Genomic DNA, 19,180 nt, shown 5'->3' on the forward strand with positions numbered 1-19,180 from the left:
TCCAGCAGATTTGAAAGATTTGCAGGTAATCTCAAGAAAGAAAGGGATCCTCTTTCCATACTGCGCTCACAGAAGCCGTTCCATCAGGAATGTGGCTTTATTGGAGGTCACCCCTTTTTACTTCATCTCATACTACAACTGCCCATTTTTAGTGTCATCTCAACATTGGTGGGTAATACAGTTGTAACTTTCCTTGAATGCCAGTGAATGTTTCTTCCTACACTTAAGCACTTTGGCTGTTGCAACAAGTCTTACAAAAGAGTGAACGGTGACTGTTGCTTGCATCAGCTTTCTCATTTTCTTCTTGTCCACATACTGTTAGCATCTGATATTCCCCCTACAACTGATGGGAACAGGCACAAATAGAAATTATATATATGAATGTGATATTTTGGTATCTGAATGCACAGGGCTGGTTCACACATGCAGATTACTCACCACACTGAACCAGAGTTGAATGGCTGAACTTACTCCACTGAAAGATGTGTATCTGAAGTGCTACAGAGTTCTATCTATGGTGTTCAATCTGTGATGATTCACTGCCACATGCAAATTGCTACCTGATGTTGTAGTCATCAACTGAGAACATGCATAGGTGAACCAGCCTATAGACATATTATTATTTTCCTTTGGAGGGAAGAAATGTATTTGTTCAACCTGATTAGGAAGCACTGTCCTTACTAAGGAGTTTAAAGCAGAAATTTAGACAGATCATCAACATTCTAATTTAACAGTCACTGAAAAGAGGATGGAGTATCTCATCCAGAGGATAAATATGGCGTCTCGCTGTGATAGTTGTAATCAGGGCAAACCTTTTGCACCAGTTTGTAATCAACACTGTAAAAAGCAATGTAAATACAGATTACTTTAAATGGTTTAGAACACAACCAGGATACATGGCTTTGTGTCTGCTCTTGGTAGCAGATCTTTGAAGGGTCAAAGTTACACAGTGCAGTTTTCTTAGCCCTGTCTGTTTTCTCATATTCAATTCGGCAGTTGAAAGACTTGGACTCCTTGGTCTCTAGGGTTGATTGCGGTGAAGATTCAAACTCCACCACCTTGGATGGTGGCACCAGGCTCACAGAAACATTTCCAAGGCCTGTTGAATTGTGCCTGAAATAAACACTAAAGGTTCCATTGCCATGATCAACGATTTTCCCTGTTATGAGAAGATTCAGCTTCACAGTTTTGATGTTAGAATGGAAGTCACCCCACCCAAACATTTTCTTGAATTTTCCAGTTTTTACAATCGGCCTGCGTTTAGTTCGTGCAAGAGATTCCTGAACCTCAGTGATGTTGGATAACCAATCCCAAAAGCTGTCCATGCTGTCTGAATATGACATCTGCCCATGTTTCAGTGCTGGAGATGGCTTGACAAAGAGTCGTAAAGGGTTGATGATCTTTGAATGGACGACATTGTCAACCAGTGCGTCTGTAGCATCTTTGTCCTCCCAGTCCATTAAATCTGTGGCACGAATGCTTTGTTTAGCATCACAACATATCTGTTTCAAAAGAGAAAAAAACAAAAATAAATAAATACTGAGATCTAAAACCTTTGATATATAATGGCATTTATTTATACATGTATTGATTAGGCCTATAATTGCCGAGGCATTCCTAGACAGCTTTGGGCAAAATATATTTACCTCTGTTTTATAGTAAACATGCTCAGGACTTACAACAATGTTGTGACATTCTGTTGGGTTGTAGCTAGAAGTTTTCCCAACTCAGAACCAGTGAAATGGGATTAAAATGGTTCTGGGGTTTTTTTTTCTTCCAGTGCCCTATTTTTCCCACAGACAATTTCACATTTCACAAATCCATTATTAACAATGAATGAATGCCAATTGCAGATATAATATTATGCCAGTCTGAGAGTTTCCAGTTTTTAATTAATGTTTTTCCAGTGATTATCCTTAGCAAGTATGTGAGATATATTGAAAAACAAGCATTTTTCAATGTGAAATTGCACTAACAGGTAATAACCGCAAAACTGAAGGTGCACCAACATCATCACATATATTTCCAGTCAAATACTTGATCAGTTGAGATAAAATATGGAGTTCTTTACTAAATTCAAGTAAAATAAATATTCTAAATGAGGTCACTTTCTGACCAAAATACTTCTGATGCAAAGGGCCCTATGCAAATTGCTCAGAACTGCCTCCACCAGTGGCCACTCCACCTGAGTGCATTTTAAGCCGAGATTACATGGTGAAGTCAATGCTGTTCACATGGCTGGCACCAACCATCCTACCTACTCATTAGGAGCTTTTCTATACTGGGCTGTTTCTCCAAGCTCCACAAAGAGAGCTTTTAATATCTTGCTTTTCCACTGCATATCTTCCGTGTGGAGTTATGCTACAGTAGAGCAACACAAGAACAGGAAAGAAAAGGCATTTTCTTTCGCATTCATATATAATGCTGCATTTTTCCTACTCTTTCCTCAAGAAGAGTTTATTATTTACCCTCGAGCAATGCAGTGCCATCTAGTCTGCTTGGCATTTGCTTCCCAAGGGCTTAGGCTCAGTGCCCCTTTCTAGCCCTGCTCCCCAAGAATCTGAACAATGTAGCTCAGGCCTTCTACTACTGAGCCATAGCCCTTACCCATGTTATCAGTCCAAGGCACACTTCTTTTTAAACCAAAATGTTTCTATCCCTCCTCTAAAGTATTTGAATTTAGGGTCCCCCAATGAATTCAGCTGGATATTAATTCAGGACAGAGAATCAAAAGGCTTTTCTACACAGCAGCTGATTAATTCATAGAATTGAATGCCCCACAGCATGGCATTGGCTTAGACAGCTTTATGGGAATTTGAAAAATTCATGGAGGAACAGAGGTCTGTCAGTGGTTATTTAGCCAAAGCTACATGGAATGTCCAAACTCAGAGGCAGTCTAGCCCTGAATGTGCTGGGGAATAAAGTTGAACGGGAAAGAGCTACTGTTCACCTCACACCCTGCTTATGGCCTTCCTGGCTACACATGGCTGGCCACTGTGGGAAGAAGAATGTTGGCCAGTGGCCCCACAGTTGTGTGGACGGATGCCCAGTCAGAAAATGGCTGCCGTCAGCAGGATCATCTGACAGAAGGCATGTTGGTGAGGCTTACAGACAAGTAATTCACCCAAGAACTTCAATATGAAAAGTGATAAGGTCAGACTACCATAACACAAAATGATGCGCTTGAGCCCAAGGTTTTCTGTTGCCAACCGATCACCCATTTCACAAGCCAATTCATTTCTCCCCGGGCAACCTCAAAAATTATCCCCTCCAAATAATAACAGTAAGATCACCCCAAATCATGTTCAAAAACCTCACATTCCATAATTGCAAATACACACCCAAGGAACCACACAACCAACTGCTAACTTGCTTGGTTAAAACCACACGTTACAGATTGCATGTAACTCGTATAAAACAAACAAACAAAAATAGAACCTTGAATGGAAAAATAAGTTGGCAGAACATGCAGTGATGACAAAATTAACTAATTATGTAAATAGAAGACTGGCTGAAGAATTTAATGACAAATGGAAATTCTATTATACTCAATACAATTAATGGGATGTAAAAGGGAGCTCTTTAAAAAGTTGTTGAGGATTTATAATTGATTTAAAGCAACTGGAAAGCCCTTAGGACATCAGACCTCACTTTGGTGTATTTGGTGACTGAGTACTGTATGGTTAAACAGTGCACATATAAAAGCAGTGAATATCCAACTTAACCACACTATGAGATTAGTATCAGGAACCATTAAATCGACACCTTCCAAAGGGCTACCAGTATTATCTAACACACCACCCCCACATCTTAGAAGACAATTAATTGTAACAAGGGAGTGGCAGAAATGTGAGGCAAACTGATTATTACTTATACACAAGGACTGCTGCAATTAAATATACAGACTTGGATCTCAGAGTCGCCGTGGAAACTTGGACAACAACTAGTTAGAGAACGCTTTGACACTGAGATAGCATGGTGTCAGGAGTGGGCAATTTCAAATCCAGATCAGTTTAATTTAGTGATGGATCCAGCACAATGCCCTAATGGCTTTGATCTCCCAAGGAAAAACTGGTCAGAACTTAGCTGGATTCAGATCAAACATGGCAGATGCCAATAACTGGAAACAAAAATGGGGGGTGGTTGATAAGTCTAGTTGTGACTGCAGGAGTGTCCCACAAACTCTACATCACATCATGATATAGAGCCCCTTAGAAGGTTTCATGGAACCCTGCAAGAGTTCTGTCACCTCGAGGGTACTGCTCTCCAATGGTTAAATGATCTAGATATCTGGCCATAGGTTTAGCCACTCTAGTAATTGCTCGTAAATAATCTAATTTTATCTGCAATCTTACCCATTGTTCATATTGTGTGCATTTTAAGTTCATTATTGTCTTGCTGTTATGAATGTAACACACATTATATATTGGTGTGTGAATTTTTATGCAGTAATGACGTATTCCACTGTGCCATACGAAATAAATAAGTGACTGGAAAATTCCTGGGATATAGGATAATAATTCCTTTTTTTCTGAGCTTCCATAGAGTGATGAATGACAGAAAGATGGATACTTTCAGTCTCTTTGAAGTTTGTGGGCTTGATTGTATTGGTTGCACTTGCTCAAAATCCTTTGGCAACTTTATTCTATTTTACTTTATTTTACTTTTATATACGTAAAGTTTTCTTCTTTCTGTATTCCGTTTATGTTAAGAAAATAATAAAAATTAATAAAAACTAGAACCTCCAGTAGCATTTTCACTCACCTATGGTTTGCCAAGTCAATGGAGGCTAACAATTCCTAAAAATAAAGCAGAATACACTGCCCTTCATTTTACTGTGACCCAGAAAGAATCTAACTTAATTAATTTGTAATTAAAACAAATCAGAGGCAATTGCGTAGCACAGACCATTAAGGCAGGCATAACCAGGCTGTGCAAACAAATGTGCCTTCTGTCACTCCATGCCCCACATGAAACCAAAGTGATAACAAGGGAGTCAAAACACAAAAATTGCGCACCAAGTTTTGCTTCCCCGTTTCCTGCAAGAAGGACTGTATAATTCACCAGGCTCAGCAACTTAGCAAATCATATAAGCCACTCTCACAACAAAATTCACTGAAGACTCTTTCTTTCGTTGAGTAGAAACGTAATTGGCTGAGTTACACAATACCAATATTTCATCACTGTGCAATTATTCAAAGAAACTACTTCATTTGCAAGGAAAACCCTTTCCCAGCATCAAACACATTAACCAGTTCACCATCTATGTATGTTGGACTACACATTGCTATACAATACAAAATAATTTAAATGCTGCAACAAACAGAATGCAAGATGGTGGGCACAGAGAGACTGCTCTTATCTTCCCTAAAATCCAGTGATTCCTCTACCCTTATCAAATGCCAGCTTTTTTATGCCTCATACAGTATATCAGCTCTGTTGTTTATACACATGAGTGTGATAGAAGTTCACGTTAAGAATTTTCAGCATCTCTTACTTAAGCCTGGCTGGAATAATCACATCTCACAATACTGTCAATTACACATAACCCTCTGCCCCAGTGGCAACCACCTCATCCCATCATATAGCACCATAATCTATTGCAGCTTTTTAGTAAGAAAATTAGAACAGATTCTAATAATCCAGCATAACAAGGAGAGCTCCAGTGTGATGATTAATTAAATGTATTTTCCCTAAAGGCGAAGGGTACAATAGATTTACAGGAGCAGATGTGATTGCCATAGGGAATGTTGCAAGTTTGAGAATTAAGTAACATCTCCCTTGATCTGCACTGTAGATTCAGCACCACCCCTTGATATTTTCCAGAACTAAGATGTGCAGCACTGCATTATGGGATGCTTGTATTTCCAGTGCAACAACCAGATGGGTTGGGGGAGATTCAAATGGCACATAGCTTGCTTATATTTTTTAAAGCAAGGGAAATGTGTGCAAGACTCAGATTTCTACTCTGCAATTTTCATAGATTATTATAAAATATATGAAAAGAACAACTGGCAAAACGAGGCCCAAATTTTGTGAAAATCTGAAATTAATTGCCAGAAAATTCAAGGTGGTCAAGGTAGTCTTTTGCACATGCAGTGAGAGGAGAATGCTTCTCCTATTATTATTCATTTCTACATCTTCTGCAGAAGCTCAATGAGCAGTACACAGTAATTAATAAGCTCAAGTACAATAATAAAAGCCAATGGCAATTAAAATACAAATACAGTATAAAATTCCAATGTACACGATTTATTTATCACATTGCATTTATTACATTACATTACATTTATAGCTCTCCTTTTTTCCTCTAGTGAGGAACCCAAGGAGGCTTATAAAGTCATCCTCCCTCCATCTGATCCTCTCAACAGCAAGCCTGTGAGGTGGGCTAAGCTGAGAGCGAGTGACTGCCCACAGTCTCCAGGTGAGCTTCGTGACTGATGGATCCCCTGCAACTGAGCAATATTCACCAAGCAAAACCGTCTGGAGCTGGCCATTCCAGGAGCAGAACCAATGCAGTCACCCCATGGTGGTGGGATTGAAAGTCGCCTCGTGTTTCGTTAAAAGGACTGCAACTTTCTAATAGGACATCACACAAGGCAACCAAAGCTGTTTCCATGCCCAAACTTGGGCCAAATCCCAACAGGAATGGATCCTCATAATCACTCTCATCCATGAATTTCTGGATCTGCACTGACCTCCTCAAGCACCTCGCCCAGGAAGGGAACATTTTCCAGTGGCCTAAGGTCTTAGGCATTTTTGGGTCCATGGAGGGCATCTTCAGGAGTGGTCGCACTGCTCTCTTTCACCATTGTGGCCCAGCTCGCTGTTCCTTTCCTACTGGTTATATAAACTAGAAAGGGAAAGGAGCTAGCATGGAGGTGGTTGAACAAACACCCTCAAGCTGTACCAACTGAAACTCATCCAATGAAAGTGTACCAAGCTGTGCTCTGTGTATTTCACCTGACTCAGCTGATACAACACTGCAGGGTAAGTCTGGGCAGATGCAAGAGATGTTGTCCTGGAAACACATAGGGATTATGTTACAGTAGGCCTATTATGTCACTAGGGCTAACATACAGTAGGTGCCAGTGGATCCTAAAAAACTCTGCTGGGTGGCACATGGAAGACTGAATGAGGTGCTGTTTCGTTGCACTGCACAATTGTTGACATTCTTCAAAATCAAGAACCTGCAGGACCTCAGCATCACTTCTGAGACCACCTCCATCGAACAGGGCATCTGTTGAGTAGTGTGGCAGGCATTACATCAACAGACAAAAGAGATCCTGTGGAGCTAGATCAAATCGTTACAGACTAGAACAACCCTCACTCCCCGGCCCTGACATCTACCCTGATGATGAAACAAGTACCCCAGTGGGCAAACCTGGGAAAGCCACTCCAGTCTTAGTAACACATGTCAAATTGCCTGCTTCATTCACTATGAGATTATGAATTGGTGGGGGTCTTGGTTTGTACCAATATGGCATTTAGAAACAGCACCCCGAGATCCAAGGGCAGGCTGAAAGGGCACCTGCCACACCTGGAGGTGCAATGAGGAGCAGAACACAGCACAGTCATGAACCGTTTGGGCCATTTCCCCCTCACCTGGCTAGCCATCCTTCCTTTGCTATTTCTCCCTCTACCTATCACTGCATTGATATGGTTCGCCCAAGTTTACCCTACATGGCCTGCGTCCTCCTTTTCAGGCACACATTCAGTCTCCGTGATGGGAACAAATTCTCCACCAAGGGTCTACATTCAAAGTCCTGCACAGCTGAGGAGGAAAGCTGCACGATATCCACAGGACTTGGTCTACGGCTCACACAGCAAAGTCATCCTCCAGCAATATGGAAGTTGGTACACCTTCAGGAAGTGGGGTGGAAACAAACTCAGAGCTGGTCCCCCAAAGATTCCACTTTGCTTAAGGTCTCAGCTACAGCTTAAATGTCACAACATTTAACAAAAAGGCCAACAACAATCCATTCTAATAGTTTTAGAGTTTAGTATTTATATATTAGCAATATGAATATATCATATGTCACCAAGAATTGCGTTATTGTTGCTGATTGAAAATCAAGATATAGATGAAGTTAATTGATTCTAAACTTGATAATGGAAGCCATGTTAGTAATGGTTAAATATTGGAAACAGAATTGGGTTATACAAAGGAATGACTGGTATAATGAAATATGGAATATGGTTGTTAGTGATAAATTGACAACAGAAATAAAAATTAAAAAAGGGATAATAAAATGATGTTAGCTGCCCCAAGGCTTCGGCGAATGGGGCGGCATAAAAATGTTTTAATAAATAAATAAATAAATAAATAAATAAATAAATAAATAAATAAAACTAAATAAATATAATGAAATATGGGAAGATTTTGTAAAAGCAGTACTGATGGAAGGGAAAGGCTGTAAGCCTAATCAAGAATATATGAATTTTTGCAGGGGATATGGGTATAATTAAAGTACATACTGTTAATTGTTACAATGTATGAAGTGAAATGGAGGGATCAACTGTTCTCCTGGGGAGCGGGTACATGGTGTTTATTGTTAATTTTAGTTACCAGTTGGGTTTTAGATGCTAACATTATTGATATATTTTGAAGAATATGGATTGTATTTCAATTGTATGTATTTATGTTCTGTTTTAAAAAATAAAAAGGTAAAATATGAATATATCATTTTTCATTCAAAAATCCGGAAGAAGTTTACAAAAGTATAAAAACAAACAAAGAAACAAGGGACAGGTACATGGACACAGCAATACTATGAGGGTGGCATAAAAGCGCCTTGCAGCTGGAGGAAACAGATACATTGTCAACAAGCACCTAAAGCACGCCAGCACTGAGGCCTGACGAGGGGGAGTTATTCCACAGGGTGGGTGGCACTGCAGGCAAGGCCCATTTCCACATCATTGCCAAAGGGAAATCTAATAATGCCAGTTCTGTACATCTACTTGGTAGCAGACTAGCAGCCAGTGTCATTCCTTGCACTACGAATGCAGCAAGGCACCCCAGTCAATAAGCTTGCTGCTGCACTGTGCGTTAGCTGTTGCTTCTAAACCAGCTTAAGGGCAGCCCACACAGAGCACGCTCCATACCTAAGGTTGCCAGTGTGTAGGTCACAGTGTCTGAGGCAGCCCTGTGTAGGAATGGCTGCAGCTGGTGCAGTTGGCACCTCTAGCCATAAGGTTACCTGGGCATCCAAAGACTGTGATGGACCCAGGAGCACCTATCAAACTGTGAACCTATTTCTTCAAAGACAGTACAACCCCCTCCAGAACTAGTAATTCCTCTAATTCCTGGACTTGGGACTCACTCATGCACAAGCCTTCTTCTTACTGGGATTCAGCTTCAGCTTAAAGGCCTTCAGCGAGTTCATTACTGTGCTTAAGATCCGATTTATGTAGCGAATGCCTTCTCCTGATTTAAGCACTTTCCAAATAGTTTAGATTTTTCAAATATCAGTTACATACCTATCCTCTGGGTCAGAACGACAGTTTCAACAAAGATGCCATTTTTACAGAAAACCTTTTGTATTGAGTAAGGAATCAAATTTTACAAACACTTGTGGCCAGAATATGTAGCTTCGGTCTCTGGAATTTGCAAATTCTCTTTTCTTCCCAGCAATTGGTAAAGCACCTTTAGTTATTACAGTTTTACTGCCCTAATGAAAAGTGGCCAGAAATCCCTTGTTCAATAGCTTATATAATTGGATTGCTTTAACAATTCTGTTCTGTCTCCAGTAGTTAACTAAAATGACAAGCTGCTTCAGCAGCAAAAACAAAAACAACCCCTCTCATGATCGAATCTTGCAGCCCATTAAATTTTCTCCTTGTAAATGAATCTGATAAAAAACTACCCTCCCTGTAGAGTTCGGGCACACCAACATCTCTGCTGACAAAACTGAAAGCAAATCTTGCTGCACAAAACAGTCTATCAATGATTAGTGTAAGACTTCCCCCAAAGCCATATCTCTTCTGAATCTTTAGGGAATTGTCAGAGCAGCATAATAGGAAAATGACAGAAAGTGGATGAGAAATGACAGGAGTGAACTATATATCAGTATACTAATTGTAGATATTAATATTTTCTGATGTAATATATCATTTTCTGAAAAGCTGGTTGTACCGATAAATACTAATAGACACTCAAAACTGAACTTGAAGAAGGAAGATGGTTACTAACTTTGCTCAGTGTGCTGAAACAGGTATTGTTTTGCTTTTTGTTTGTTAACTTTTAACAAAATGCTATTCAACACATGCCAAACTGACAGGAAAAAACACAGTAATATGAATGAAGAGAGCAAAAGAACATTTTTAGGTCGATGAATGTATAATATACCTTCCCTGTTTTTCCCTTGCTAGTAATTTGGGAACAATTTCTGTAAGGAAAGCAAAAAATGTGTAGATGGCACTTAAGAAAACCATATTGCAGCAGAAACATTTTTATACATTAATCTTATGCATGCTAATCAGGGAGTAATCCCCAGTGAACTCAGAAGGCTTACTTTTGAATAGGATAGCATGAATCATAGGATAGCATGATTACTGACATATAAATAAATCCTTTGAGATAAATAGTCTGAAAGTCACACTAAGCACATGTGGCTGGTCCAACCTATGCTTCAAATATTTAAAACCAATGTGAAGTAGGAAACATGATTCAGTGGGTACACCCACCATTTTGTCCACAGGCCATCTGATGTTCCTACATTTGGGATTATAATGGAACACTGCTTATAGCATGGGTATGCAATCTTACACTCTCCAGATTTGGTTGTCTATAATTGTTATTAACCCCAAGCAATTAGCCAATGGTCAGGGATTCTGATAGTTGCCATCTAAAACATCTGGAGGACACCAGGTTGCCCATTCTGGCCTGCCTCAGGCCTAGGCCCAATATAGCCGAGCAGATCAAGGACACCCAATTTGAAATATTTGCGTCTACATTCGGAGTGAAAGAGCATGTGAATCAGCCTTGGCTAAACACATTTTGGAGAACATTTTCAATTTATCATTTACATACTTGCTCCCCAAGTAGCATCAATGATTCTCATTTTCCCTCAAAATAACAGTCCATGTGCAGATGCTCCAACACCTCCCTGGACAGCACCCAAATGAGTTTGTGTTGGTTGCTGACTGAAACTAGCACACTTAGCACTCATTTCCAAGCAGCACCTGCTGACCACCCGCCTGCTGAACTCTATCGTTTAATGGTTCTCCCCTTCTGTGTACTTCTTCACTGCCTGGGAGATTTCATTTTACCTTTGCTAAAATCAGTTCATTAAAATAGTAATTTCAAATTGTAATTATCTGTTGGTTAGCTCTGCTGGTTGAACAAGCTGTAGTGCTGATAGCTTTGTAACTGCAGAAAACTTCACAGATGTTCTGGTCCCCAGGAGCCTCTGCTGTGCTTAGAGACAGTTTTCAAAGAAATTTAGGAAATGTGCTTTAAGAGTAATGCTTTTTCCCTAAGTGACTATAGTAGGAAGAATCGTGGGTGCGAAGGGACACGAGCTAAAGCCAATATGGTCTCAACAAACTGAGCTCTAATGGGAATGCCACCTGTCTTTCTTTTAAGCACAGCCAACCTTTAAATTCAAAATTGCTCTTAATCAAAGAAAAGTATATTAATAGCTATCTACTTAAAACACTGAGCTGTTCATAAAGCTTGATCATCTTGTTTAACAGCACCTACCAGTAATGGTCAAGTAAGAATGGTGGGAAGTTAAATATCATTATTATTATACAGCATTTATACCCACCCATCTTCCTTTTGCAAGGAACCCAAGGGGGATTACAAGGTCTCCAATTTATCCTTCCGACAGCAACTCTGTGGGGTAGGTTAGGTTGAGAGGCAGTGACTACCCCAAGGTCACCCAGTGGGGTTCATGGCCAAGTGGGGCCTAGAGAACCCAGATCTCCTGAGACCCAGTATAGCACACTTAGCCACTACTCTACAATGGATCTCGTACCTTGGTCTCCCTGGTAATGTGTTACACGCGAAAGCAAAACTGGAAATTTCAAATAGCATGCAGGCATGCATGCAACCAGCACTCGCCAGCTCCATCTGTCTTTGGGAATGCAAGTCTTCAATTAGGAAAAAATGGAAATTGACTGTAGGAAATGGGAGAACACCTCAGGTCCACATTCCAAAAAATACTGGGGGTCCCATATGGCCAGCTTCAGCTTCCTGGATGACCTCACTCCTTTCCCCCTGGAAATTGGATGGCTTCCTTGTTACAGGTTTTCCTCCTTTTAAAAAGTTTCCATGCCTCTCCTAATACAGTTACTGGTAGTGGCTGATTCAAGCTAAATATGCTGGCATTTCCATTATTTTGTCTCCACCCCTTCTGCCTTCCGCCCTGCCCACCACTGGAAAGAGCCTTTAAGAGCTGTTTTGCAATTGAATTCGGCCTTAGGCTGGAATGGATTCCACACTGTTACTGCAAGTAATACATCTACTGGAACCAACTAAATGTCACAAATTCATGAGCAAGCTTTTGAATTCTCCACAACACTTCTCCAGGTTGAATGTTAAATAAAATGGGGCAAAAAGATTGTGAGAGTAAAACTTATTGAAGCCTCAAAGACTGCCATTTCCAACAGTTTTATGATGGAGTGCAGGAGCTTCTGTGCAGAAGAAGTAGATAAGACCCTACATGCAAATCAGTTTCCAAGACTCATCCATGCTGTACATAATAGTCAGGGTTGCAGCATGTCTAGCTGTTACCATCATCTAACCCATGTTCCTCTAAGCCTTCCCTGGCATTTGTAAGCCAAAATGGCTCACTGCAAAATCAATAGGGAAAAGCACGTAACTCAGGCTAAGTATTATTTCAGAATAAACTATTATATTTAGGTAAAGCAACTGTTTATTCTCATGAATTTAAGGCCTGAGAATACTGTAGTATTTATGACTGATTATGGATTCCTATTGTTTGTTTTCCGTATTTTTAAAAATTTACTTAAAAGAAAAGGATGAGCCCAAAATGAACACTCCTACTTTCCCTTTGCCTTTTTTCTTATTTGGGGCACAAAGACGCTAATACTGAAATGTAAGAATGCTATCCCACTCTTATGCTGCCAAGGCAACTGTCCAGCTGGACTAAAACCTTGTCTGAAGATGACACAATCTGGACTTATTAAAGCACTGAACAGCTTCATGTGGAGTTTTGGAGAGGACAGATAAAGAGCAGAATATTTTCTCAAAGGGTGAACATAATGTAACGGTAATAATAATAATACAACAACAACAACCCATGGAGTCCAAGACCAGCTGGGGACCTGGTTCCAGCAGAAGTACAGTGGGACTGAACAGGGAAGAGAAGGATGCCATAGTCTTAGATTGGCCGTAAGGCTCTAGAGCAGGGAGATAAGCAAAGTGAAGTGCGGCAAAAGGACGTGGCTGGACAATCAGTCTCTGTGATTAGTTGCTTGGGCTGAAGAGCTGACTTGGAGCTTAATGCTTGAGCGAGCCTAGAGGTCCAGGCTGACAGTGTACATAACCCCAGAAGTGCCTTCTGCCTGGCTTGCTGAGGCTCACAAAACAAGGCACTGGAGACTGGCTGCTTTAGACCCAGGTCTGAGACTCCCTTCCTGGAGCATTCCACTTCACTGACTCTATTCCTCTATATAGAGAGCTTCCACTTTCTATTATTTCATCTAAAATATAGAGCCATCTGTGCTTTATACAAGAACGGAGAAGATGCATGACTAAAGACATGTGGCTGTCCTATTAAATCTATTCTGGCCCTTGTTCACGGAATGCTTCAGTAAGCTGAGGGATTCTAGGTGTAACAAGTAATGACCTGTGCTACTTCAACAGCCACTGACAAAGCCTTCACAAATGTGCCACAAAGTATTCTTCAAGGCAGCCACAAAGTTTCCAGAGCAATTGCTCTTTTTGTTTCCTACTTATGATCCCCCCTTGCCCTCCCTGCCTCATCTTTTAAAGTCTGGAATAAGAGGCTACAATTATTTAATTAAAACAAAAGGTATTTCTAATAGCTTTGGTAAGCAGTGAAGCTGAATGAATTCCAGAACCTCTGTTACTGTAACACATAAGAGATAATTAACAAAGAAAAATATTACAGTTATCTGCACCCTTTGAGAGTGTAACTAATGAACCTCTAACAGCTGCTGCTGAAAAATCAGGCACAACTATCACTATCCATTACAAAACAAAGGCACAGCTGACAGATGTTTGAAGTGATAAATCAGTCTACACAAGGATTAAAATAACAAGCCCCAGAAGACCTTTAAAAGACAAAGGTGTTGCTGCATCCTTCTTCTAGGTTCTCTGTATTCTGTCAAAAAGCAGGCTATTGCTAAAATTGGTTTGCAAAACACAAATGGCTGGAAGAAGGAACTCAAACAATCAATGGACTTGAGTCAAGATTGAGTATACTCCAAAAAAACCTGACTGTTCTTAAAAGAAGAGGGGGGAAGTCCACCAAAATATTGAACTTTGGGTTTAATTAATATTATCATCATCATATAAATGGTAACATAGATATTGTTATGCAGAACAGAGTCTCATTTCTGGAGCTATTGATGATTTTAAGATACAAGAGCATTTCAACTCATATATTTCAACTAAGCCTGATTTAAGTTGAGCAGTTGCATTTTAATAGGCAATGGACAATATTGTTCATAGCTTCCCCCCTACCACCACTTTGATGAAGATTAACTCTCATAACACACTGCTGTAGTGATTGGTCCTCCCTCCGTGGATGCTATTTGCAATTCTTTGCAAGTTGAATGCAAAGATGTATTTGACATTGTATCTGGTTTGTTCCTTAGTAAGTGTTAGACAAGGAGCCCACAAGTTAAAGAAGGATGTAGACAGGAAGAAGTCTGTGTGATAACAGGTAGGTTGGGTGCAGAAGGTGAAGATACATACTGGGAATATCAGAAACATCAGTAGAGACAAACACAGGAGGCAATAAACATGTTGGACAGGAAAGATTTTGACAAAACTGAAAACTGTGGAAATTCAGGAAAGAGGTAAGCTCATATTGTTTCAGATACCCAGAAGAAGACACTGTTGATTTGATAGAAATACAATTGAGATGTTTCTGGAATGCTTCCATGCAAAAAGCAACTGTGAAAGCCCTACTCTGTAGGAGAAGAATAGGGCAGATGTTATAGGCCATTGCGCCAGTGATACACAGCACCTTGCAGAGGGACTCAGTCCTGCCACCTCTTTGTTGTGTAGCAACTTGGAACTGAAATTGATTTAGTCGGCACTGTTATTACTTTATGTATGCAAGATATTCAACACCGTAAGGGTGCAAAGTATTTTCACTGCGGCACGTAAGTGAAATCAATGAAAGCAAACTGGCACGTGTTGATAAAATATCTCCTGCCCCCAAGTCAGTTCTTGGTAGAAGCAACAACAGCAGCTGTGAATCTTCTTGGTTAAGTCTTATCAGCTTGGCATATCTGGACAGTAATCTCAGCTGCGGATCTTTCCAGTTCTTCCAGTGGCCTCTTGTTTACATATCTGCCTAACGCCTTCCTTACCCAGTCGGTCACTGAGGCAGAATCTAGGCAGAATCACAGCTGAGCCATATTATTTCCATTTTATGAAAATGAATTTAATGTTGCTCCAGGAAATGTTCTTAGTTCCAGATTTTTTGATAATTCAATCCTGATTGGTGTCTCTGCACAACTTTATGTTGGGGTTGTTTGGATAACTCCTTGTTCCTTGTGATGCTGTTCTGGAGACAGTGGGTCGCATCAGGGTCATTAAGGCATCTCAGAGCAAAGAGGATGCATATTTAGGCAAGCAATAAGTGTTTTTGTTCACTTAACTTTGGTGCCACAATAATAAAAATTTTTTGCGCCTTCACACTATTGAGTATCCTGTGTACAACAAATGGTAACAATGCCAGTTATCCATTTCAATTCCAGGCTGTAACAGAAAATGTGGAAAGGAGAGAGAGATTGATTGACGGTTGGGAGTGAGGGAATAGAATACTTCTGCAAAGCACTGTGCTTAAAACTGTTAACAGCATGAATAACACAACGTCATGTTGGCCCTACAATCCCAATAAACTTGATTTTTCTCTGGGTTAGGCCTTCTCATTCTGGCAAAATGCCAGCTGTGGAGAGATCATAATTTAACATCAATTTGCAAGGTACTCTATTAAATGCCTTGTATAGTGTTTACAGTAACTGTTTTATATCATAGTTACCTTACAATTACCAAGTATCAGGTATAGATTAAATGACCTCTGTATTAAGAAACAACTCCACTCATTCATGCATTCCCTTCCCTCTCCTAATATATGGATCATATTAACTCCACTCACACTTCTATTGACTGCTCTTCAATACAAACTTCTAGACCACCAAACTGACTGACTGGGAGGATGCAACACATCCTCCCTCTTTCTAATAAGAGAATGTAGTCTAGATTTCATGAAAAACTTGGTGTTTTGTTTCTTCTTGCAAAGCATTTCAAAAACTGTAAGTTCTAACAGACAGGACTGATTGGTGAGCTACCCTTCCTTACTGAGAGTTTTTCACACTTTTTTCAAATTCAAATCCAGAGGCACTTCCCTGAACTATGATTCCTTTTCTACTAATTCCATGGTGCGCATCATTGACCAATCATCCACCATGGCAGAAGCCCCATTCCAGCAATAATTTAAAAAGTTAAGCGAACACAGAAGAAGGGATAAGTTTGCTAGCCTACGCCTCTCCATCCGTTCCTCAATAGCCTTCTAAGGTTCAGGGCAAGCATCAGCACAATGGTTCATTTTGTAGCTGAGGAGGTTTCCTATGTAATACTTTGCATTTAAACATTAAAAGAATTCTAACTGTTCACTGAAATATAATTTTAATTCATCAGAGATCAGCATTCTCCTGGTTGCTAATTCCTTAGGAAGGATTCTTCTGGCAAAGACTGGAGACATAAACTGAATTACCTTATCTGTGCTAATTTTGTCAGAAAACAAACTTCTTTTGATAGTAGTCTACCATCACAATGATCAATCTTTGTTTCTCAGCCTGATAATCACAAATTCCTATTATATCTGGAACTAATTTTCCCCATGGACAAATTACTTAATGGAGCAATGAAAGAGATTGATTACTTAAGGTACAAACTATACAGTTTCTGATTATTTCCAAATGTCTTTGTCCATTCCTGAACACCGAAAGCTTTGTCTGATTCATCTTTTAGTCAAACTCATGTCTAGTGACCTTCACAGCTGACATTAATTAATCATACTTGAAGAGTTGTTAGCACTATTAAATCATTGTTCTCAAAACCTACTCATTAAGAACAGAGGATCCACTTGCTACTTGCCCAGACCAAAGAAAATGTTCAGATATCTTATTCTTGCATGTTCGTAATTTAGAGGTATAAGGATTAGTATCAGGAAGGACTTGTTCTGCGTTCAGGGCTGCTTCCCATTCTGAAGCTGTAAGCATTCCTTAGGAAGATCAGGCGCCTGTGCAATTACTAAGACTTCACCCTCAGCTTCTTTGATGGCCTCTTGGAAGGCAGGATCACCACTCTGCATTGTGAATTCCCCAGGCATCTCCTCTCTGGAAATCAAAGCCTGTAAATCTGGTGGTCCACCTGTAAATCTGTTGCTTGACTTAAACTCCATATGGTAAATAAAATAATCAAGGGTTTATTGTCTGACCATAAAGTGATCCGTAACTTTTTAAAGTGTTACAAATCAGCCATGAATGAAATGAGATTTCAAAGATAACTGCCTCATTTTACAGATGATTTTTCCCTATATTCAAGGAGGGGAAATGCACTGTTAACTCTACCTTATTCATGGAATACCCCATCTACACATTTTTTGCATTTAACTTGGATGTACTTTATTTCCTATCCTATCCCTAGGTTTCAGTTTCACCTGGTGCTCACTATTTCCCAAATCTGTTGATTTCAGTGTGAACCAAAGCAGCAGAACCCAGCAACTGTACACCTTTAGTGAGGTGAAGCATAATGTACAGTGCTTCAAGTCATCCTCAAATGAATCTGGAAATTAATTTTTGTTGGCTTTGCTCTGGTTTCTTGTATAGTCCAATTAGGTTTCTAAGCCAGTCATATCCAAGTAAATCAACCATACAGTTACATAATTTTTTTCCTAATAAACAGTTGTAATTACATGTACTAGGTTCTAAGGCCACCAGATGCTCTAAAGAAAAGGCTTTAATTTATTTCATCTGCTTACATGAAACCATTCATTCATGTGTGCTCATTTTTTTCAGCAAAGAAGTTAATTCTGATTTAAATGTAAAGCAGCTCAGACTAATAAAGGGCAAACAGAAATTCTATCAATGGAAAGGAGAAATATCCATATTGTAGTACTTTGGTTCCTGTCCCTTTATTATATAGAACACACACATATATGCACAAAACCATTGAGAGATCTTATGTGTAGAGGGAGAGGAAAAAAGAAAACAAACAAAAAAAAAATCCTGAAAACAAATTTAAAATAAATGCAACAGTAAAAATTGTGGTCTGAGGAAGTAGCTTTGTCTGCTGAGCAGGGTTCATTTTCCAAGCTCACAGTTGCTAAGCTTGGAATATCACAGCCCACATAGTAATTGCACTCTGCTTTAAAGGGAGGCAGCGTTCTCTGTCAGCTGTGACTCCTCTGCCTGAATAAGCACCAGAATGTCAAGACTGGAAAGGGGCTTCCATCTGTCAAAACATAGGTACTTGGAACTATGCCTGCCCGCCCCTTGAGATCAGCGGGAGAGGCCCTTCTCTGGGAACCCTCCGTGAAGGAAATTCGGAGAGTAAGTACTTGGAGGAGGGCTTTCTCTGCGGTGGCGCCCAATCGATGGAATGCACTCCCCAGAGAGGCCTGCCTGGTGCTGTCGTTATTTTTTTTTTTTTTGGTGCCAGGCGAAGACCTTTTTATTCAAACGTTATTTTAATTGTTAATATTATTTATTTATTTTATTCTTTGGCCAGGGTGACTTAATTTATACTGTTAAATTATATTGTTTTATGTTATTTATTTATGATTGTGAGCCGCCCCGAGGCTTTGGCGAAAATAGAAGTTCTTTAAAATAGAAGTTCCCTAAATAAATAAATAATAAATAAACTAACAAGAAATTACACTCAGAGTAGGAAGATCTAGGTAGTTGTACACCTATCTATTGGAAACACACAAGCACTCCAGATAAACAT

The 19,180-nt window shown here is 39.8% G+C and overlaps 1 protein-coding gene across 1 annotated transcript in view; it reads right to left on the bottom strand.

Annotated features, from left to right (window-relative positions):
• Window positions 1-758: 758 nt before the first annotated feature.
• Window positions 759-19,180, bottom strand: part of NXPH2 (neurexophilin 2) — a 30,089-nt gene continuing 11,667 nt past the window's right edge. The window contains exon 2 of the mRNA XM_044438488.1: window positions 759-1,502. Within this exon, the coding sequence (XP_044294423.1) occupies window positions 759-1,502 (744 nt within the window). The remainder of the gene's footprint in view (window positions 1,503-19,180) is intronic.

The sequence above is a fragment of the Varanus komodoensis genome, unplaced genomic scaffold (assembly GCF_004798865.1).
Source record: "Varanus komodoensis strain SLA01 unplaced genomic scaffold, ASM479886v1 scaffold32, whole genome shotgun sequence".
Lineage (NCBI taxonomy): Eukaryota > Metazoa > Chordata > Lepidosauria > Squamata > Varanidae > Varanus > Varanus komodoensis.